General features: G+C 67.2%; 2 protein-coding genes across 3 annotated transcripts; both read right to left on the bottom strand.

Annotated features, from left to right (window-relative positions):
* Window positions 1-5: 5 nt before the first annotated feature.
* On the bottom strand, window positions 6-8,725 carry ASIC3 (acid sensing ion channel subunit 3). 2 transcript variants are annotated; one of them, XM_061346295.1, is made up of 11 exons: window positions 7,805-8,724; window positions 3,683-3,833; window positions 3,483-3,610; window positions 2,690-2,840; window positions 2,553-2,609; window positions 2,118-2,271; window positions 1,492-1,583; window positions 1,320-1,399; window positions 1,178-1,249; window positions 922-974; window positions 6-377 (listed from the first exon to the last, which is right to left on the bottom strand). In XM_061346295.1, exons 1-11 carry the CDS (start codon window positions 8,357-8,359, stop codon window positions 299-301), a joined length of 1,572 nt encoding a protein of 523 aa, XP_061202279.1. In that variant the 5' UTR covers window positions 8,360-8,724; the 3' UTR covers window positions 6-298. The 2 variants fall into 2 exon arrangements, with proteins under 2 accessions (XP_061202279.1, XP_061202280.1); XM_061346296.1 differs by lacking the exon at window positions 922-974 and having other exon boundaries at window positions 7,805-8,725.
* A 649-nt stretch (window positions 8,726-9,374) lies between these two features.
* Window positions 9,375-14,080, bottom strand: ABCB8 (ATP binding cassette subfamily B member 8). Its single transcript, XM_061346294.1, has 16 exons — window positions 13,926-14,080; window positions 13,150-13,429; window positions 12,555-12,710; window positions 12,374-12,468; window positions 12,185-12,290; window positions 11,928-12,089; window positions 11,759-11,844; window positions 11,584-11,681; window positions 11,401-11,506; window positions 11,277-11,310; window positions 11,061-11,197; window positions 10,888-10,982; window positions 10,542-10,675; window positions 10,245-10,392; window positions 9,627-9,877; window positions 9,375-9,537 (listed from the first exon to the last, which is right to left on the bottom strand). The coding sequence occupies exons 1-16, from the start codon at window positions 14,018-14,020 to the stop codon at window positions 9,457-9,459; spliced, it is 2,064 nt and encodes a 687-aa protein (XP_061202278.1). The 5' UTR covers window positions 14,021-14,080; the 3' UTR covers window positions 9,375-9,456.
* Window positions 14,081-14,276: the final 196 nt, after the last annotated feature.

Below are 14,276 nucleotides of genomic sequence, written 5' to 3'. Positions count from 1 at the left end.
CAGGCCTTGGGGAAGGTCTTTAATGGGGTGGGGGGCACAGCAAGAGGACTTGGCATGTACAGCGCAGCAGGGAGGGGGGCCACGGGCGCAAGCAGCACATGCAGGTTCATGGGAGTAGGACCGGGGGGGCCCCGCCACCCCAGCCCCCTGCCAGCCCTTTGAGGGGGAGCAGCCTAGGGCCTGGAGCCAGCCCCGCAGCCCCATGGGGTGCCCCAGTGGCAGTGGGGGCCCCCCCAGTCCCCCGTCCCAGCCGGGGGTGCGGGGCCGGGCCGTCAGCAGGCGAACTCCTCGAAGGGGCCTAGAGCCGGGTGACGAGGTAGCACGTTCGGGGCGAAGGTGAGACTGTCCGCGTGGCAGCGCAGGGGGGCACAGGCGCCCTGGGGACAGGAGGGGTGGTTGGGGGCACCGGGGGAGCACGCAGTCACTCCCCCCACCCCATCATCCTGCAGCCGCCATCCTTCTCCCGCTGCGTTTGGCTCTGCCCCATTCCCCCTCCCCGTGCAACCCCTCAGGCCCCCGATATCTCGGGGTCCCTCTTGCCCTATAGCGTCTCAGTGGGGGTGATGGGATGGCTCCTTGCCAGGTCGGCCTGGCTGTGTGGGGCCCTGAGCAGGGAGACCCCAGGGACACAGTGCTGGGGAGTGATGCATGAGGATGGGAGCGGAGCTGGCAAGGGGGGTGACCCCCATAACCGGCTCTGGGGATGATGCCAAGAAAAGCCTGGGATGGAGTGAAGGGGGGTGCGGACCCTCGGGGCCCACCTGCATGGGAATTTGGGGGTTGCATCCTCCTTGCTGTGCCCCAGCCAGGGACCCCCCTCACCCTCCCTGGGGGGGCAGCCCCGTGGCTCCCCATGCTGGCAGTGCCAGGTTTGGGGCTCAGGGATGCTGTCTCTCCCTGGCGTGGAGCTGGGATGTCTACCTGGGCCCCGGAGGGAGCGGGACAGCGGGGCTGCCCGGGACTGCTGGGTGCTCCTGCCGGGCGGTGGGGTGCAGGACAGACGGGCGGATGGACAGACGGACAGAGAGGAGCGAATGAGTGCACAGGGTCCGAGCGGGAGATGGTGCCGGTCCCGGGCGGGATGAGGCCGAGCAGCAGATGGGTGGGATGAGGTGCGAGGCCCCCCCTTTGCCGGCTGTGCCAGGGGAGGGGGGTCGGGGGGCTGTGGGGGGGTTACCAGGGTGCTGCTGTCGCTCCTGGGGGTCTTCTTCTTCTCCTTGTAGAAGCTGAGGAGTTTGTCCCGGAAGACCTGGGGAAGGTGGGTCAGAGCTCCCGGCCGTGGGGCAGGTGTGGGGCAGGGGGAGCCGGGGGGTTCTCACCTCATACAGGTAGTCAAAGATCTCCAGGATGGTGAGGAGGCTGGCGCCGATGAAGAGCCCCATCTGCCCCCCGATATCGCCTGGGCGGGGGGGTGGCATTAGAGGGGGGCTGCCCCCCTGAACCCCCCCCCCCCCACACACACACCTGCCCCCAGTCTCCCCAGTCCCTCACCCAGCAGCCCAGCCACCTCGTACGCCTTCTTCTGCTCGATCATCTCATAGTTCAGGGCCTCAAAGAAGATGTCCAGCACCAGGACGTTGTCCCTGGGGGAGACACATGGGTCTGGGATGGACGGACAGATGTGCCATCAGGGCGCAAACCCAGCTATGGGGCTGCACTGCACCATGGTGGGGTGAGGCAGACGGGTCTGCCCTGCCCTGCGCTGGGCTGGCACAAAGATGTTCTATGCCATGCTGTGCTGTGCCATGCCATGCCATGCTTTGCTGCGCCATGCTGTCGTGTTGTGCCGTGCTGGTTCATTCATGCTGGGGGATGTAGCGTGGCCGTGCTGCGCTGTATCACACCATAATTGAGTCATAGGATCAACTGGGGTTGGAAAAGACCACCGGATCCAAGCGTTACCCCAGGCCTGCCAAGTCCACCACTAAACCATGTCACCGAGGGCCTCACCTACACCGTTTGGGAGCACTTCCAGAGGCGGGGATGCTGTCATGCCATGCCAGTTCATGTCTGCTGAGGCATGCCCTGCGGCCGTGCCATGCCGTACGACCCCGTCAGGCCATGCTGTGCCACGTGCTGCCGGGCCTGCAGTCCAGCGCGGCGGTGGTGGCACTCACGCGATGTACTGCTCCGTCTTGTTGAACTTCTTGGCCAGGTACCTGGCGGAGGCCTTGCTGGGGATCTTCACCATGGAGAGCTCTTTGCCGTAGCGCACCATGGCGCAGGGCGTGCGGCAGGCGCAGTAGTCGCTGTCCTTCTTCACCAGGAAGTCTGGGGGGGACGCGGGTGGGACGGGGACCACCGGGACCGTGTGGCCATGACACCAGCCCAAGTGGGGTTGTGGTGCTCCGAGGCCAAAGCCCGGGTGGTGGCGGGGGGACAAGCACGTGTGGGGTCTGAGCAGGATGGGACGGGAACAGGGACACTGGTGCCGCGCTTGCAGTGATGGAGCCTGGCAGGGGGTGGGGGGTCCAAGGGGTGATGCTGGGGGTGTGAGCGGATGTCGGTCCCAGGGGTCAGCCCCGGGATGCGGGGTGCCCAAAGGTACGTACCCAGTGCAGGGTCAGCGCACTCCTTGTACTGCTCCGGGGTGCAGACGTTGGCGTTGCCTGCGGGGAAGGCGGCGGTCGCAGGGGCAGGAGGGTCTCCCCACCGCCCCGGCCCTGCAGCAGCCGCCCCCCGGGCTCACCCGGCATGTGCACCATGCGGCAGTTGCAGTTCTCAGCCAGGTAGCGGGTCTCGCAGTCCAGGCGGCAGGCGGTGATGCTGTAGTTGGTGAAGAAGTCGGACTCGATGGGGGTGGCCTTGCAGTCCCCCCACGGTGGGGGCAGGTACACCAGCTGCCAGCCCTCGGCTAAGGAAAACACGGTGTCCAGGGCGTCCCCAGTGTCCCACCCGCTGTGGTGCCCGTCCATTGGGAAGAGCTTATCCCATGCAGCCAGCGCTTGGGGCTCATCCCGCTCCCTGCCCTGCCCCTCTTTGCTGGGCACCAGGATGGGTTTCATCACCCAGTGGGAGGGAAGGATGCAGGTGAGGGCTGGTACACGGCACCAGACTCGACCCCAGTGGTCCCCGTGGTGGGCAGCAGAGATATGCCATGGCTGGTGTGGGTTCGGGTGCGTGCTTGGTGAGGCAGCAGCACCCACTGGTGCCAAGGGCCACATTCCCAGCCACCTGCACTGCGAGCGCCGGCACACATGGAGACACCCACTCCAGGCACCTAAATTTAGGTGTCTGGCTGCGTGGGCTGGGTGCCGCCCCTGCTGACGGTCTGTTCAGCAGGAGATGGGGGGGTCACCGCGGAAGCCAGTGCCTGCAGCAGCACCATGGGGCTGCCCCACACTGTGCCACGGTGCTGCACCGGTGGTGTGGTACCCACCACGTGGCACAGCTCAGCATAGGATGTCCAGTGGGGACGGCTGCGGCCGTGCGGGCACTGCCCGAGCCCCGGGGTGGCTGTGCCATTGCCATGCATGGGATACCCGCTGCTGCTGGCAGGACACGAAGGTCTGGAAGCCGGGCGCCACGCCGAAGCCCAGCTGGTCAATGAAGGGGGGCTCCTCCTGGCTGTGGATCTGCACCTTCACCCCCGCCTCGTAGGAGGTCTCGTCTGCAAGGCAGGGCGGGCGTCAGGAGCGCGGGGCGGCGGCAGGGCCGCGGGCAGGGCTGGGGGGTCCCTCACCCGTGTCCCCCCAGACGGGCAGGTATTCCTCCTGCTGCACGTTGAGCATCAGCTCCAGGCCGTTCCCCGCACCGCCCTGCAGCGTGGTCAGCACCTCCCGGCCAGGGCCCCCCGAGTTGAAGGTGTAGCACTTGCCCAGGCGTGTGAAGATCTGTGGGGACACGGCTGGGGACTCAGCGTCCGCCATGGGGCCACCATTGGGATGCTGGGGAGAGGGGCTGGGGCCTCTGCCCCACACCCACCGGACTGGAGTGGGGTGCAGCACCCAGGGATCCAGCCCAGTCCCAAGGCAAAGCCCGGTGCAGAACCCCAGCACCCCCTCAAGTCCATGTGCAGGGAAGGAGCTGGCACATCCATCCCTTCCCATTTGGGACCAGCATGGGGCTGTGGATTGAGCTGTGGGGCAGACACTGCTGTCCCTGCTCCAGCACAGTGTCATCGGCTTTGCCAGGCCCAACACCCTTCAGGATTCTCCACTGGGGAGCAGGGCTGAGAGCTGCACGCTCCAACCATCACCCCCCCAAGCCTGCAGTGCAGCTTCAGCCCCACATCCCCAGTGACTCCACATCACCACTATGGCCCCACATCTTCCCACAGAAGATGCACTGTGGGCAAGAGGAGCCCCACTGGGGCAGCTTCTCCAAGCCCCTGGGGGTAGGGGACAGTAGGGTGGGCAGGCACGGTGCCCTCTTCCCACCACTGCCCCACAGCCAACCATGCCACAGCCACAATCCATAGCCCCAAAGACTGTGCACCCCGTGGCCCCACAGAGCGCACACAACCCATTGCCCCACAGCTTGTGCAACCCCACAGCCACCCACACCGCGGTCTGCGCATCCCATGGCCCCGAAACCTGCTCATCCCTGGGGTCCTGCCCAAGCCCTGCGCAGGGCAGAGCCAGCCGTGGTGTGGCCATGGCCATGGCAGCAGCACTCACGGTGGTGAAGTTCTCGGGGCCGCAGTCCCGGCCGCGGAAGCGGCAGCGCAGCAGCATCTCATGGATGGGGTGCCCGGCGCGCTGGTAGAAGGCGCCCAGGTCGTAGCTCTTGCTGGGGAAGAAGCCCTCGAGGCTCGGGGTCCGCCCCAGTGCGTGCAGGTAGCGGGGGATGTCCTCGGTCCCCACGGCCAGCAGGTCCCCCCCCAGCCAGAACAGGTCGTTGAGGGTGAGCTGGGAGCGCCGGATGCGGTTGTAGTTGCAGAGGGTGACGGCAGGGAAAGCGAGCACGCGGCTCTGAGCCTCGTCCAGCGCCGTGATGCGGGGGTACGCGGCGTAGTGCCGGACCCGCTGCCCCGCCTGCAGCAGGAAGGTGCCCAGCGAGGCCAGGAAGGCTCCGGCCCAGAGCAGGCGTCGCGGTGCCGGCGCCCCCGGCACAAAGATGCGCCCCAGCCCGTGCAGGGTGCAGGAGCGGGCAAAGGATGTGAAGGTGGGACCCGGCGGCTCCGCAGCCATGGCGGCCTGTCCTGACATCCCTGCTGCTGCTCTGCAGGGGGATTGGGTTTCAGCTCGGCAGCGGGGACATGGGGTGCCGGGGGACACGTGAGCGGCGAGGGTGAGAGCCAGGACCGGGGTTGGCTTAGCCACAGCAGGAGAGGGCGTCATCCACACCGTCATCCCAGCGGGACACAAGGGCCTGCCCCGCACCAGAGCCACCAGGTACCGGCACCCACAGACAGGGACCAGCACCCATAGCCACAGACACCAGCACCTACAGGCAGAGATCCCAGCATCCACAGCCATGGACTTCAGCACTCAAAAGTGCCCAGGGACCAATGCCCATAGCAAGGGACCAACCACAGCTGAGGACCTCAGAGCCCAAACCCCCCACCACCATCAGCACCCAGAGCCCTCCAGCATGACCCTGAGGTGAGCGACCCTGAGCTGCACCCCCCCTTCTCCTCCAGGTATGTATGGGGCATTTCCAACCCCATAACCAGACCCCCACTGCCTGTGGCCTTCCCCCACACCCTGGGGCAGAGCCATCCCATGCCTCTACTTCACAGAGGGACTTCCTTGATGTGCAGTGTCGGGGGGGGGCTGCAGCCATGGCCCCTAGTCCTATCACTGACCCATGACCTGGGGTGAAAACAGGGGGACCCATAACTGCCCCATGGGGTCATGGCCCACCTGCTATGGGGTGTCCCCACCGGGTGTGGTGTCCCACCCATCTTGCCCCATGGAAGGGGGGGGGATGCTGCTGTGGCAACGGATTGCTCCCAAAAAGGGGAGCTGCTGCCATGGCAACGTGCTGTCCAAGGAGGAAGGGGGGGGCGACTGCCATGGCAACGGCTGCCCGGCACAGGGATGTGCTGTGGGCCGGTGGCTAGCGGTGGAGGGGACCAGAGGAAGGACATGATGGGGACAGGAACACAGCTGCAGCACTGCCAGCCATCCTGCTCCCCACATGTGGGGTATCCCACCATCAGGGTCCTTTTGTCCCTGCTCCCTATAGATCCCATCCCCATACCCAGAACCCTCCTGTCCCTGAGTACCCCTTGCTCCTGGGCTCCCAGCCTGCCCCATCCCTGCAAGCACCGGGGGGCACAACTGAGGGCACAGACGCACCCCCCACATCCAACACCAGGGACCCCGTGGCTGAGGCCCTGTGCGCAGCCCCAGAGCCCAGTGCCACGGGACAGGACGTGGTGCCGGGAGCTGCCGGCTCAGCGCCGAGTCCCGGGGCAGCGGGTCATAATCCCTGGCTAACCCCTGGCATTAGCTCCATCCCTTTCACCGGCACAGTTGCAGTGCCAGCAGCCGGAGGCAGGGCTGGGCCTCCCGGGGGGGCCGCGGCTGCTCAGGTAGAAGTTTCTCCCCCCATCCTGCCATGTGGCACATGTGGGCATCCATAACCCCGGGGGCATCCGGAGCAGCGCAGGATGTGGGTCATGGGCACGGGAATGGAGACGGGCACCAGTGCAACCCCGGGGCAGGGAATGGTTCACTCACACTCCCCAGAGAGGCGCTGGCTCTCAGGCTGCAGCAAGCTGCGCTGTGCCCCATTGGGGACCTGCAACCCTCACACCGCTGTCGCACCCCTCAACTGCAGGGGCACCAGCAGAGCTGCTCCGGCAAAGGGCCCATGGGGCCGGTGCCCAAGGAATGCTTTTCAACCGAGGAATTAATTTTCCCATGGAAAACTGATTTTGCGCACCAAGAGGTGGTAACTGCGGTTGTGCCGGGGCCGGGGACCGAGCAGAGCCGTGCGCGGCGGGCGCAGGCGGCACAGCTCCCACAGCACGCTGCTTCCCAGCGCTGCTGCAGCGCGAAGGACGTGCCCGTCCTGCCTGCACCAACAGCCGGACTGCACCACCTCCCTGCCTGTCCCTCACTGCCCAGGCAGCCCCGGCACGGGGTGCCCATGGATGAGGTTTGCCGGAGGGAGCCGAGTGCGGGGTCAGGGGTCCCTGTGCCCATCCAGTGCTGCATGGGGCAGGGAAGGTACCTCCTCCTTTGGCCACCCTGCTGCCCACACCCGCACAGGGATATGGCAGTGCTGCTCCCCCCACCATGCTCTGGCAGCTTTCCGCAGCCCAGGGGACACAGTTTGGTGCTGTGGAACCTCACTGGCACACTGCTGCGGCACAGCAGGGGTGTCGAGAGGACACAGGCACTGGTGATCGGAGCAGAACAGGCGCAGCCCCCAGGAGCAGTTGGGAATGCTGGGGACAGCACCATGGCTGGGTGGCTGCTGGGGGACCCCTGCCCATACCCACATGGTTGTCTGGGGCTGGCACAGGTGCAGCAGGGCCATGGGCTGAACCCATGAGCATCCCGCACCCACCCGCACCCCATTCCCAAGTGGGTGCTCGCAGGCAGAGCCACCCAGCCCGGCGCAGGCCTCCAGCACAGCATGGCTCCTGCCTGGGCACCGTTCCCAGCAGCCTGGCACCCCTGCAGTGAGCATGGGGCGGTGACACCCCTGGCTGGCAGCCGGCCTGCCACAGCACGTGGGGAGGCGGGCAGGGGCTGGTGTGCCGCCGGTGGCCAGATGGGCTGGCAGGGGGGTCGTGGGCACACCCATGGGCACTGTGGCAGCCCCGGCAGCACCAGTGCCCTACCTTAGCAGGACACCCGCATCCGTGCGTGGTCCCCTCCACCCAGGCGCCGCGATCGGCACTCACCACGGTGAAGTTGCGTGCGGTGCAGTTGACGCCGCGGAAGGAGCACTGCAGCAGCATGTCGGAGAGGTCGTGGCCCGTGCGGTTGTAGAACTCGGCCATGCTGAAGGGCTTCGCCTTGAAGTTCTTGAAGTTGGCCTTGTCACGCAGGGCAGCCAGGACGTGGGGCTCGGCCAGCTGCGGGTTGCTGATCTCGTAGCGGTCGTTGAGCAGCGCCAGCAGCTCGCCCACGTGGTACATGTCGTTGCGGGTGATCTTGGAGAAGCGGAACTCGTTGAGGTTGCAGATGGTGATGGCCGGGAAGGTGAGGTTGTGGGCAGCCACCTCGTCCAGCTTGGTGACGTGGGGGTAGGTGAGGAAGTAGGCGACGCGCTCGGCGCACACCAGCAGCAGCAGCCCCAGCGAGCCCAGGAAGAAAGCGCCCCACAGCACGCGGCGCAGCGACACGGCCCCGTAGGCGAAGACGTGGCTGATGCCGTGCAGCGAGGAGCTGTGGGCGAAGGCCCGCAGGCTGGAGAACCCCTCGCCCTCCCCGCTGCCCTCTGAGCCCGACCTCATCCTGCCACTGGGCCCCCGCGCTCCCCACCGCCCTCAGCCCCCCGGTCGCCCCATCGCCACGCTGGGCTCAGGGTGCTGTGGGCAGGGTGGGCAGGGGATGGTTGGGAGGCAGCAGATGGCAGACGGGGGATGGCGAGGAGGGGATGGAAGAGAGGGGATGGGAGCGAGGGGAAGGCGAAGCCGGGCTGGGTGAGCGGGAGAGACGGGCAAGGCAGGACCGGCCCCTCCCCTCCCCTCCCCGCACTTGCCGGTGCCGCGGAGCCACCGGTCAGCGCAGCCCCATCGCTCGCCCCGTCCCCGGCCCCATCCCCGGCTCCGCTCCCGCTGTCGCGGCGCAGCCGCTGCCGCTGCCGGTCTGCGGCCGCCCCCGCCCCTCCCGCGGCGGCTCCACCCGCCGCCGCCCCCCAGCGAGCACGGGCGGGGGGCGCGGGGCCGGGCCCGGCACCGCAGGAGCCCCCCCGGGCCGTGCTGGGCCCCCCCCTCGTCAGCTGCAGAGCGGGCCCGGCCCGTATCCCTGCCAGCAGCGGCGGGGCCGGGTGACCGGCTATGGGGGAGGGCTCAGCAGGAAGGTCCCTCCCTCCCCGGGGGTAACAGGGCACCCCCCCCATCCCGAGGGGCGATGAAGGGGTCTCCCCCATCCCGGGTGTCATGCACTGGGCTCCCAGCCCGGGAGGGTCACACACAAAGGGGTTCTCAAGCACAGAGGGTGACAAAGGGGTCTCCAACCTGAGGGGCAACACAGGGCATTCTTCACCCCAGGGGATCATAAAGGGTTTCCCCCTACTCTGGGGGTGACAGAGAGGTCCCCCCACTCCGGAGGGTGATGCAGGCAATGACCCTCCACCCCAGGGCAAGATGCAAGGGACCCGCACCCTGGAGGGTGACACAAAGAACCTCCAACCTGGATGGGGTCACACAGGGGGCCCCCATCCCATAGGGATACCTCCCCTGCTGCCCAGCCTCATCCGGTTTGGTCCTCCCCCAGCACCGCAGCACAGAGCAGAGCCCCAGCAGCCACTTTCCACCCCTAGTTTATTGGGGAGCACCAGGGGGGCACCCCAGGAGCGGGTGTGCTCTCTCCAGGCCCTGCCCCATGCTCAGTACCCATCCTTGGTCTGCCTGCGGATGAGCTCAGCGTAGAGCCCGCCTCGTCGCAAAAGCTCCTCATGGGTCCCTGCCTGTGGGGACAGTGGAGACGGTGTCACCCGTGAGGCTGTGCACCCCGTGCCCCACACGCCCACCCAACATCCCCCCCGGCACCCCTCACCTCAGCCACCCGTCCCTGCGCCAGCACCACGATGAGGTCAGCCCCGCGGATGGTGCTGAGGCGGTGGGCGATGAGCAGCACGGTACGGCCCGAGGCGGCACGGTCCAGCGCCTCCTGCACCACCTTCTCTGACTGGGCATCCAGCGCACTCGTGGCCTCATCCAGGATGAGGACAGCGGGGTCCTTCAGCAGGGCCCGGGCGATGGCAACACGCTGCTTCTGACCCCCCGAGAGTGCCACGCCGCGCTCGCCTGATGGCACAACCGAGGATGCCTCAGTGACACGGGTTAGTGGTGGACTTGGCAGTGCTGGGGTAACAGCTGGACCTGATGATCTTAAACGTCTTTTCTCATGCAGCTGATTCTATGATGGAGCCACACTGGCTGGGAGGTGACCCATCACAAGGATGGGAGCAACAGGGCACAGCCATGCTCCCACACCAAGCCCAGGACCCCCACGACATGCTCAACCACATCCTCCCCATAGGCAGCCCAGCACAGCCTTGTGCCAGCAGTAACCATCAGCCGATGTCCCTGAGGGGACTTGGGCCACCTTAGCGAGGGTCTCATGCTCTGGGGTTCGTGTGTCCCACCTCACCCAACCCAGCCCAGCACATACCCACAACGGTGTTGTAGCCCTCGGGGAAGCTGCGGATGAAGTCGTCAGCATTGGCGAGCCGTGCCGCGGCATACACCTCAGCATCGGAAGCTCCCGGCTTCCCAAAGCGGATGTTCTCCATGATGGTTGTTCCAAAGAGCACTGGCTCCTATGGCAGCATCCGGCCTCTCAGCATGGAGCCCCCGGATGGGGCCACCTCCCACCCCTCCTCTGGGGACAACATGGGCGCAGGGGGTCCCATCCTGTGCCTGGGGGAAGCACCCCACTGCAGCCCAACGCCCCACAGCAGCCCCACACCTGGCTGATGAAGCCGATGACCTGCCCTCGCAGCCAGGAGGGGTCCAGGGAGGAGATGTCGTGGCCATCTAGGGTGATGGTGCCCTTTGTGGGCTCGTAGAACCGCTCCAGCAGTGCTGCCACTGTCGACTTCCCTGTGGAGAAGAGCCCCTAGCCCCATGGCACTCCCAGCCGTGCATCCCTATGACCCCAGCATCACAGAGAGCCGCTGGGTGGTGGGGGGCACGGTGGCCAGTTCCCGCTTCCTGGCACCCACTGGGCAGGACGATGCACCCAGGGACCAGTGAGAGGCTGATTTGGCATCTCTGGGGTGCTGGGAGAGCGAGGGTCTTGGCCAGGCCAGTACCTCCTCCAGATGGTCCCACGATGGCCACAGTCTTGCAGGGCGGCAGGGTGAGGGTGAAGTCCTGCAGGACCAGGTAGCCAGGGCGGGTGGGATAGCTGTGGGGAGAGGAGTGGGGCGATGTGGGAGCATGGTGCCAGCCCCCTGCCCACAGAGGGGTCTGGGAGGGCACTTACCTGAAGGAGACATGGTGGAAGCGGATGTGGCCGAGCAGCGAGTGGCTGGGGATGGCCTTCCCGCCCCGCAGCACCACGCTGGGCTCCAGTGTCAGCAGCTCGAAGACGCGGGCGCCCGCGCTCAGCCCTCGCACCACCTGTGGGGATGGCGGTGGGAGCACTCCCAGCCCTGGCTCCACATCCCCGGGGAGCAGCGGGACCCCCCCCGCCACCTACCTGCCCCAGCAGGATGGAGATGTTGGCCATGGACCTGTGTGCACAAGAGGAGAGGCCGAGCTCAGGGCTGAGTCATGGGTATGCCGGGTGCCAGGGGTGCTGGCATGCCCGACCCTTCCCTGACCTTTGCACCGTCTGCGAGGCCACCAGGAAGGACATGAGGTCGCCCGGTGAGAGCTCATCCCCAGCCATCAAGGAGCCACCCACGAAGATGGTTCCCAGGACGATGCCTGTAGGATGCAGGGCAAAGATGGGACCTGAAGGGGTTCCTGCCCCACGGCACCACCACGTCGCACCCCACACTCACCGTTGAGTGCCAGGTTGGAGAGTCCTTGGAAGGCAGCAATGCCCAGCCCCAGCCGCTCGTTCAGCCAGCCAGCACGGTCCACCTCAGCGCAGTACAGCCTGGGGACAGGGATGAGGCTGAGCCCCCCTGCACCCACACTGCCCTCACAAGGCAGGAGCCCCGGCCACCCCCTTACCCTGCCTGCCGGTCCTCCATGGCAAAGGCGCGCACGGTCCGCACATTTCCCAGTGCCTCGTCTGCCACCCCGGTTGCCTTAGCCACCTGCAGGGAGAGGGATGAAGAGGGTGAGCAGGGGAGGACACCCCCTGCTCCAGCCCTGGTGGGGTGGGTGAGTGCAGGGTTACCTGCTCCTGGGCCCGGCGGGAGAGGCTGCGGAGGAAGGCACCGATGAGGGCCCCGGCACCCACCAGGACGGGCAGTGTCACCAGCAGGAGGCCGGTGAGCTTGGGTGAGAGCAGGTAGAGCGAGACGAAGCAGCCCGCTGTCTGTGTGCTGCTGCGCAGGCCCTGGGGATGGGAGCGGGCACGGGTGGGTGCCGGGGCCAGGGGGGCTTGGGGGGAAAAGGTTGTTGCGGGTTGGTGCCACCGGATGCTGGCGTCACCTGTGAGATGGACAGCTTGAAGGAGGACTTGAACTCCTGGATGTCGGCCGTCAGCCGGTTCACCAGCTGCCCTGTCCGGTTGGCGTCAAAGAACGCTACGTCCTGCCTGACGGACGGGGGCAGTGGGCTGGGGTGATGGACTGATGCCCCCCTGTGCACCCCAGCCCGTTGCCCTGTGGGGTGTCTTACTGGAGCAGGGACGTGAAGAGCGCCTTGCGCATGCTGCCAGCCACCTGCTCCCCGACCCGTGCCAGCAGCGCGATGTACCCGAAGGTCAGCAGCCCCTGAGCAGGAGAGGGGCTTGGAGGAGCATGGAGAGAGAGGGGATGTCTCCATGGTCCCCTGCCCAGCTCAGGGTGCTAGCACCCACCTGCAGGCAGTAGACAGCGAGCAAGCGCAGGGCTGGGCGCCGGACCTCCTGCAGGTACCCAGAGAGGTGGCCGCGGGCGCAGCGGGCCACCACGTTCACCAGCTGCCCTAGCAGCACCGGGATGCGGACGTTGAGCAGGGCTGCGCCCAGAGCCAGCTGTGGAGACAGTGGGTGTCATGGCATGGCATGCCAATGGCAGGTGTCACACAGGGATGGCAGGCATCATAGCATCACAGAATGGTTTGGGTTGGAAAGGACCGTAGATCATCCAGTTCCAAGCCACCTCACTCTAGGCCGTGTTGCCCATGGCTCCGTTCACCCTGGCCTTGAACACTGCCAGAGATGGAGCATTCAAAACTTCTTTGGGCAACCCATTCCAGTGCCAAACCACCCATACAGTACAGAACTCCTTCCTTGCATCTAAACTGAACTTCCCCTGTTTAAGTTTGAACCCGTTACCCCTTGTCCTATCACTACAGTCCCTTACGAAGCGTCCGTCTTCTGCACACTGTGTCATGCTGTCACAGGCACCATGCCATGGCACAGGGACAGTGGGGACAAGAGAAACCACAGCCGCCCACCTGGCCCTGCTTACCACCACTGCTGCAGAGAGGGCCAGGAGCTGGGGGCGCAGGAAGGTCCAGAACACTGGCCAGTCGAACGCGGGCTCCGGCCGGGGCTGTGCGGGCTCAGGGACTGCAGGGACGGCGGGGACAGTGGCCTCCTGGCAGCGTGCGGCCGTGCCCAGCAAGCCAAGCACCACACAGCCTGCAGCAGGGCCGGCCAGGAGCAGGCAGCGTGGGGCTGGCGGCACGGTGCTGGAGGGCAGGCGAGGGGGGCTGACCAGCCCCGGGCGGCCCCCTCCATACCTGAAACTGGGGAGAGGGGTGAGCACAGGGTGCCTGAATCAGGGGGCATGGGGGGGCCTGGACAAGGGCTGTGTCCTCCCATGGCACAGACAGACCCCCCCATGCCATCCTGGGCTGTCCCATGGCAGGGGACACCCTCATTCCCTCCCGGTATTCCCACTCCCGGGCTCCCCCCAGACAACCACCAGCACTCAGACGCATCCAACTCTCCCCCTAGTACCCCCACGCCAGCGTTTGGGATCCTCCTGCCCCGTCCCGACCCCAACCCTGCAGCCCCCGGGAGCCCTGATCTCCCCGCACCCCCGATACCCCACAACCCCAGCGTCCCTTTTGGGGGGGGGGGGGGGAGATGGACACCCCGGACTTCCCTTCAGGGTGCGGGGGGAGGGAAGTCCGGGGTGTCCATGGCCCCCCCAAAAGGGACCCAGGGGTCCGTACTGCCCCCGCCCCTCCTCGAGCGGTCCCGGCCCCCGATCGCCCCCTGCCCGGGGCTCCCCGGTACCTGCCCCCCGGGCCGGGGCGGGGCCGCAGCGCTGGGAGGACCGAGCGGAGCCTGGGCCGAGCGCCGACCGCCCGCAGCAGCAGCGGCACCAGCATGGCGGGCAGGGGCGGACCCGGGGCGGGCAGGGGCGGACCCGGGGCGGGCGGTACCGACAGCGGCAGGCGGAGCCTCAGCACCGCGGCCCGGGCCCTGCGCCGGCCCCGACTCGCACCGACCCCTCGGGCCCGCGGAGCGCGCACTCTGACCCCCTTTCCCCCCAGTGCCCGCAATCCCGTTCTCCCCGAAGCCTCCTCCGGCACCGCGGGACCGCCGGGGCCCTCGCTCCTCCCCGGGCCCCGCTCCTGGAGTCCG

Source organism: Neopsephotus bourkii, unplaced genomic scaffold, assembly GCF_033783945.1.
Source record: "Neopsephotus bourkii isolate Nb327-2 ecotype Australia unplaced genomic scaffold, CSIRO-AGI_Nbou_v1 NB_272, whole genome shotgun sequence".
Lineage (NCBI taxonomy): Eukaryota > Metazoa > Chordata > Aves > Psittaciformes > Psittacidae > Neopsephotus > Neopsephotus bourkii.
The sequence above is the reverse complement of the archived record's forward strand: the minus strand, read 5'-3'. Positions and strand labels throughout refer to the sequence as shown.

Coding starts and splice junctions, on each gene's coding strand:
- ASIC3 (XM_061346295.1), bottom strand. CDS start 8,359: ATGAGGTCGGGCTCAGAGGGCAGCGGGGAGGGCGAGGGGTTCTCCAGC. Junction 2,272..2,552: donor GTGCGCTGACCCTGCACTGG/GTACGTACCTTT, acceptor CGTCCCCCCCAG/ACTTCCTGGTGAAGAAGGAC. Junction 378..921: donor CCGCTCCCTCCGGGGCCCAG/GTAGACATCCCA, acceptor TCCTGTCCCCAG/GGCGCCTGTGCCCCCCTGCG.
- ABCB8 (XM_061346294.1), bottom strand. CDS start 14,020: ATGCTGGTGCCGCTGCTGCTGCGGGCGGTCGGCGCTCGGCCCAGGCTC. Junction 12,711..13,149: donor CCCTCTCTGCAGCAGTGGTG/GTAAGCAGGGCC, acceptor CTGTCTCCACAG/CTGGCTCTGGGCGCAGCCCT. Junction 10,676..10,887: donor CGTGGGACCATCTGGAGGAG/GTACTGGCCTGG, acceptor TCTTCTCCACAG/GGAAGTCGACAGTGGCAGCA.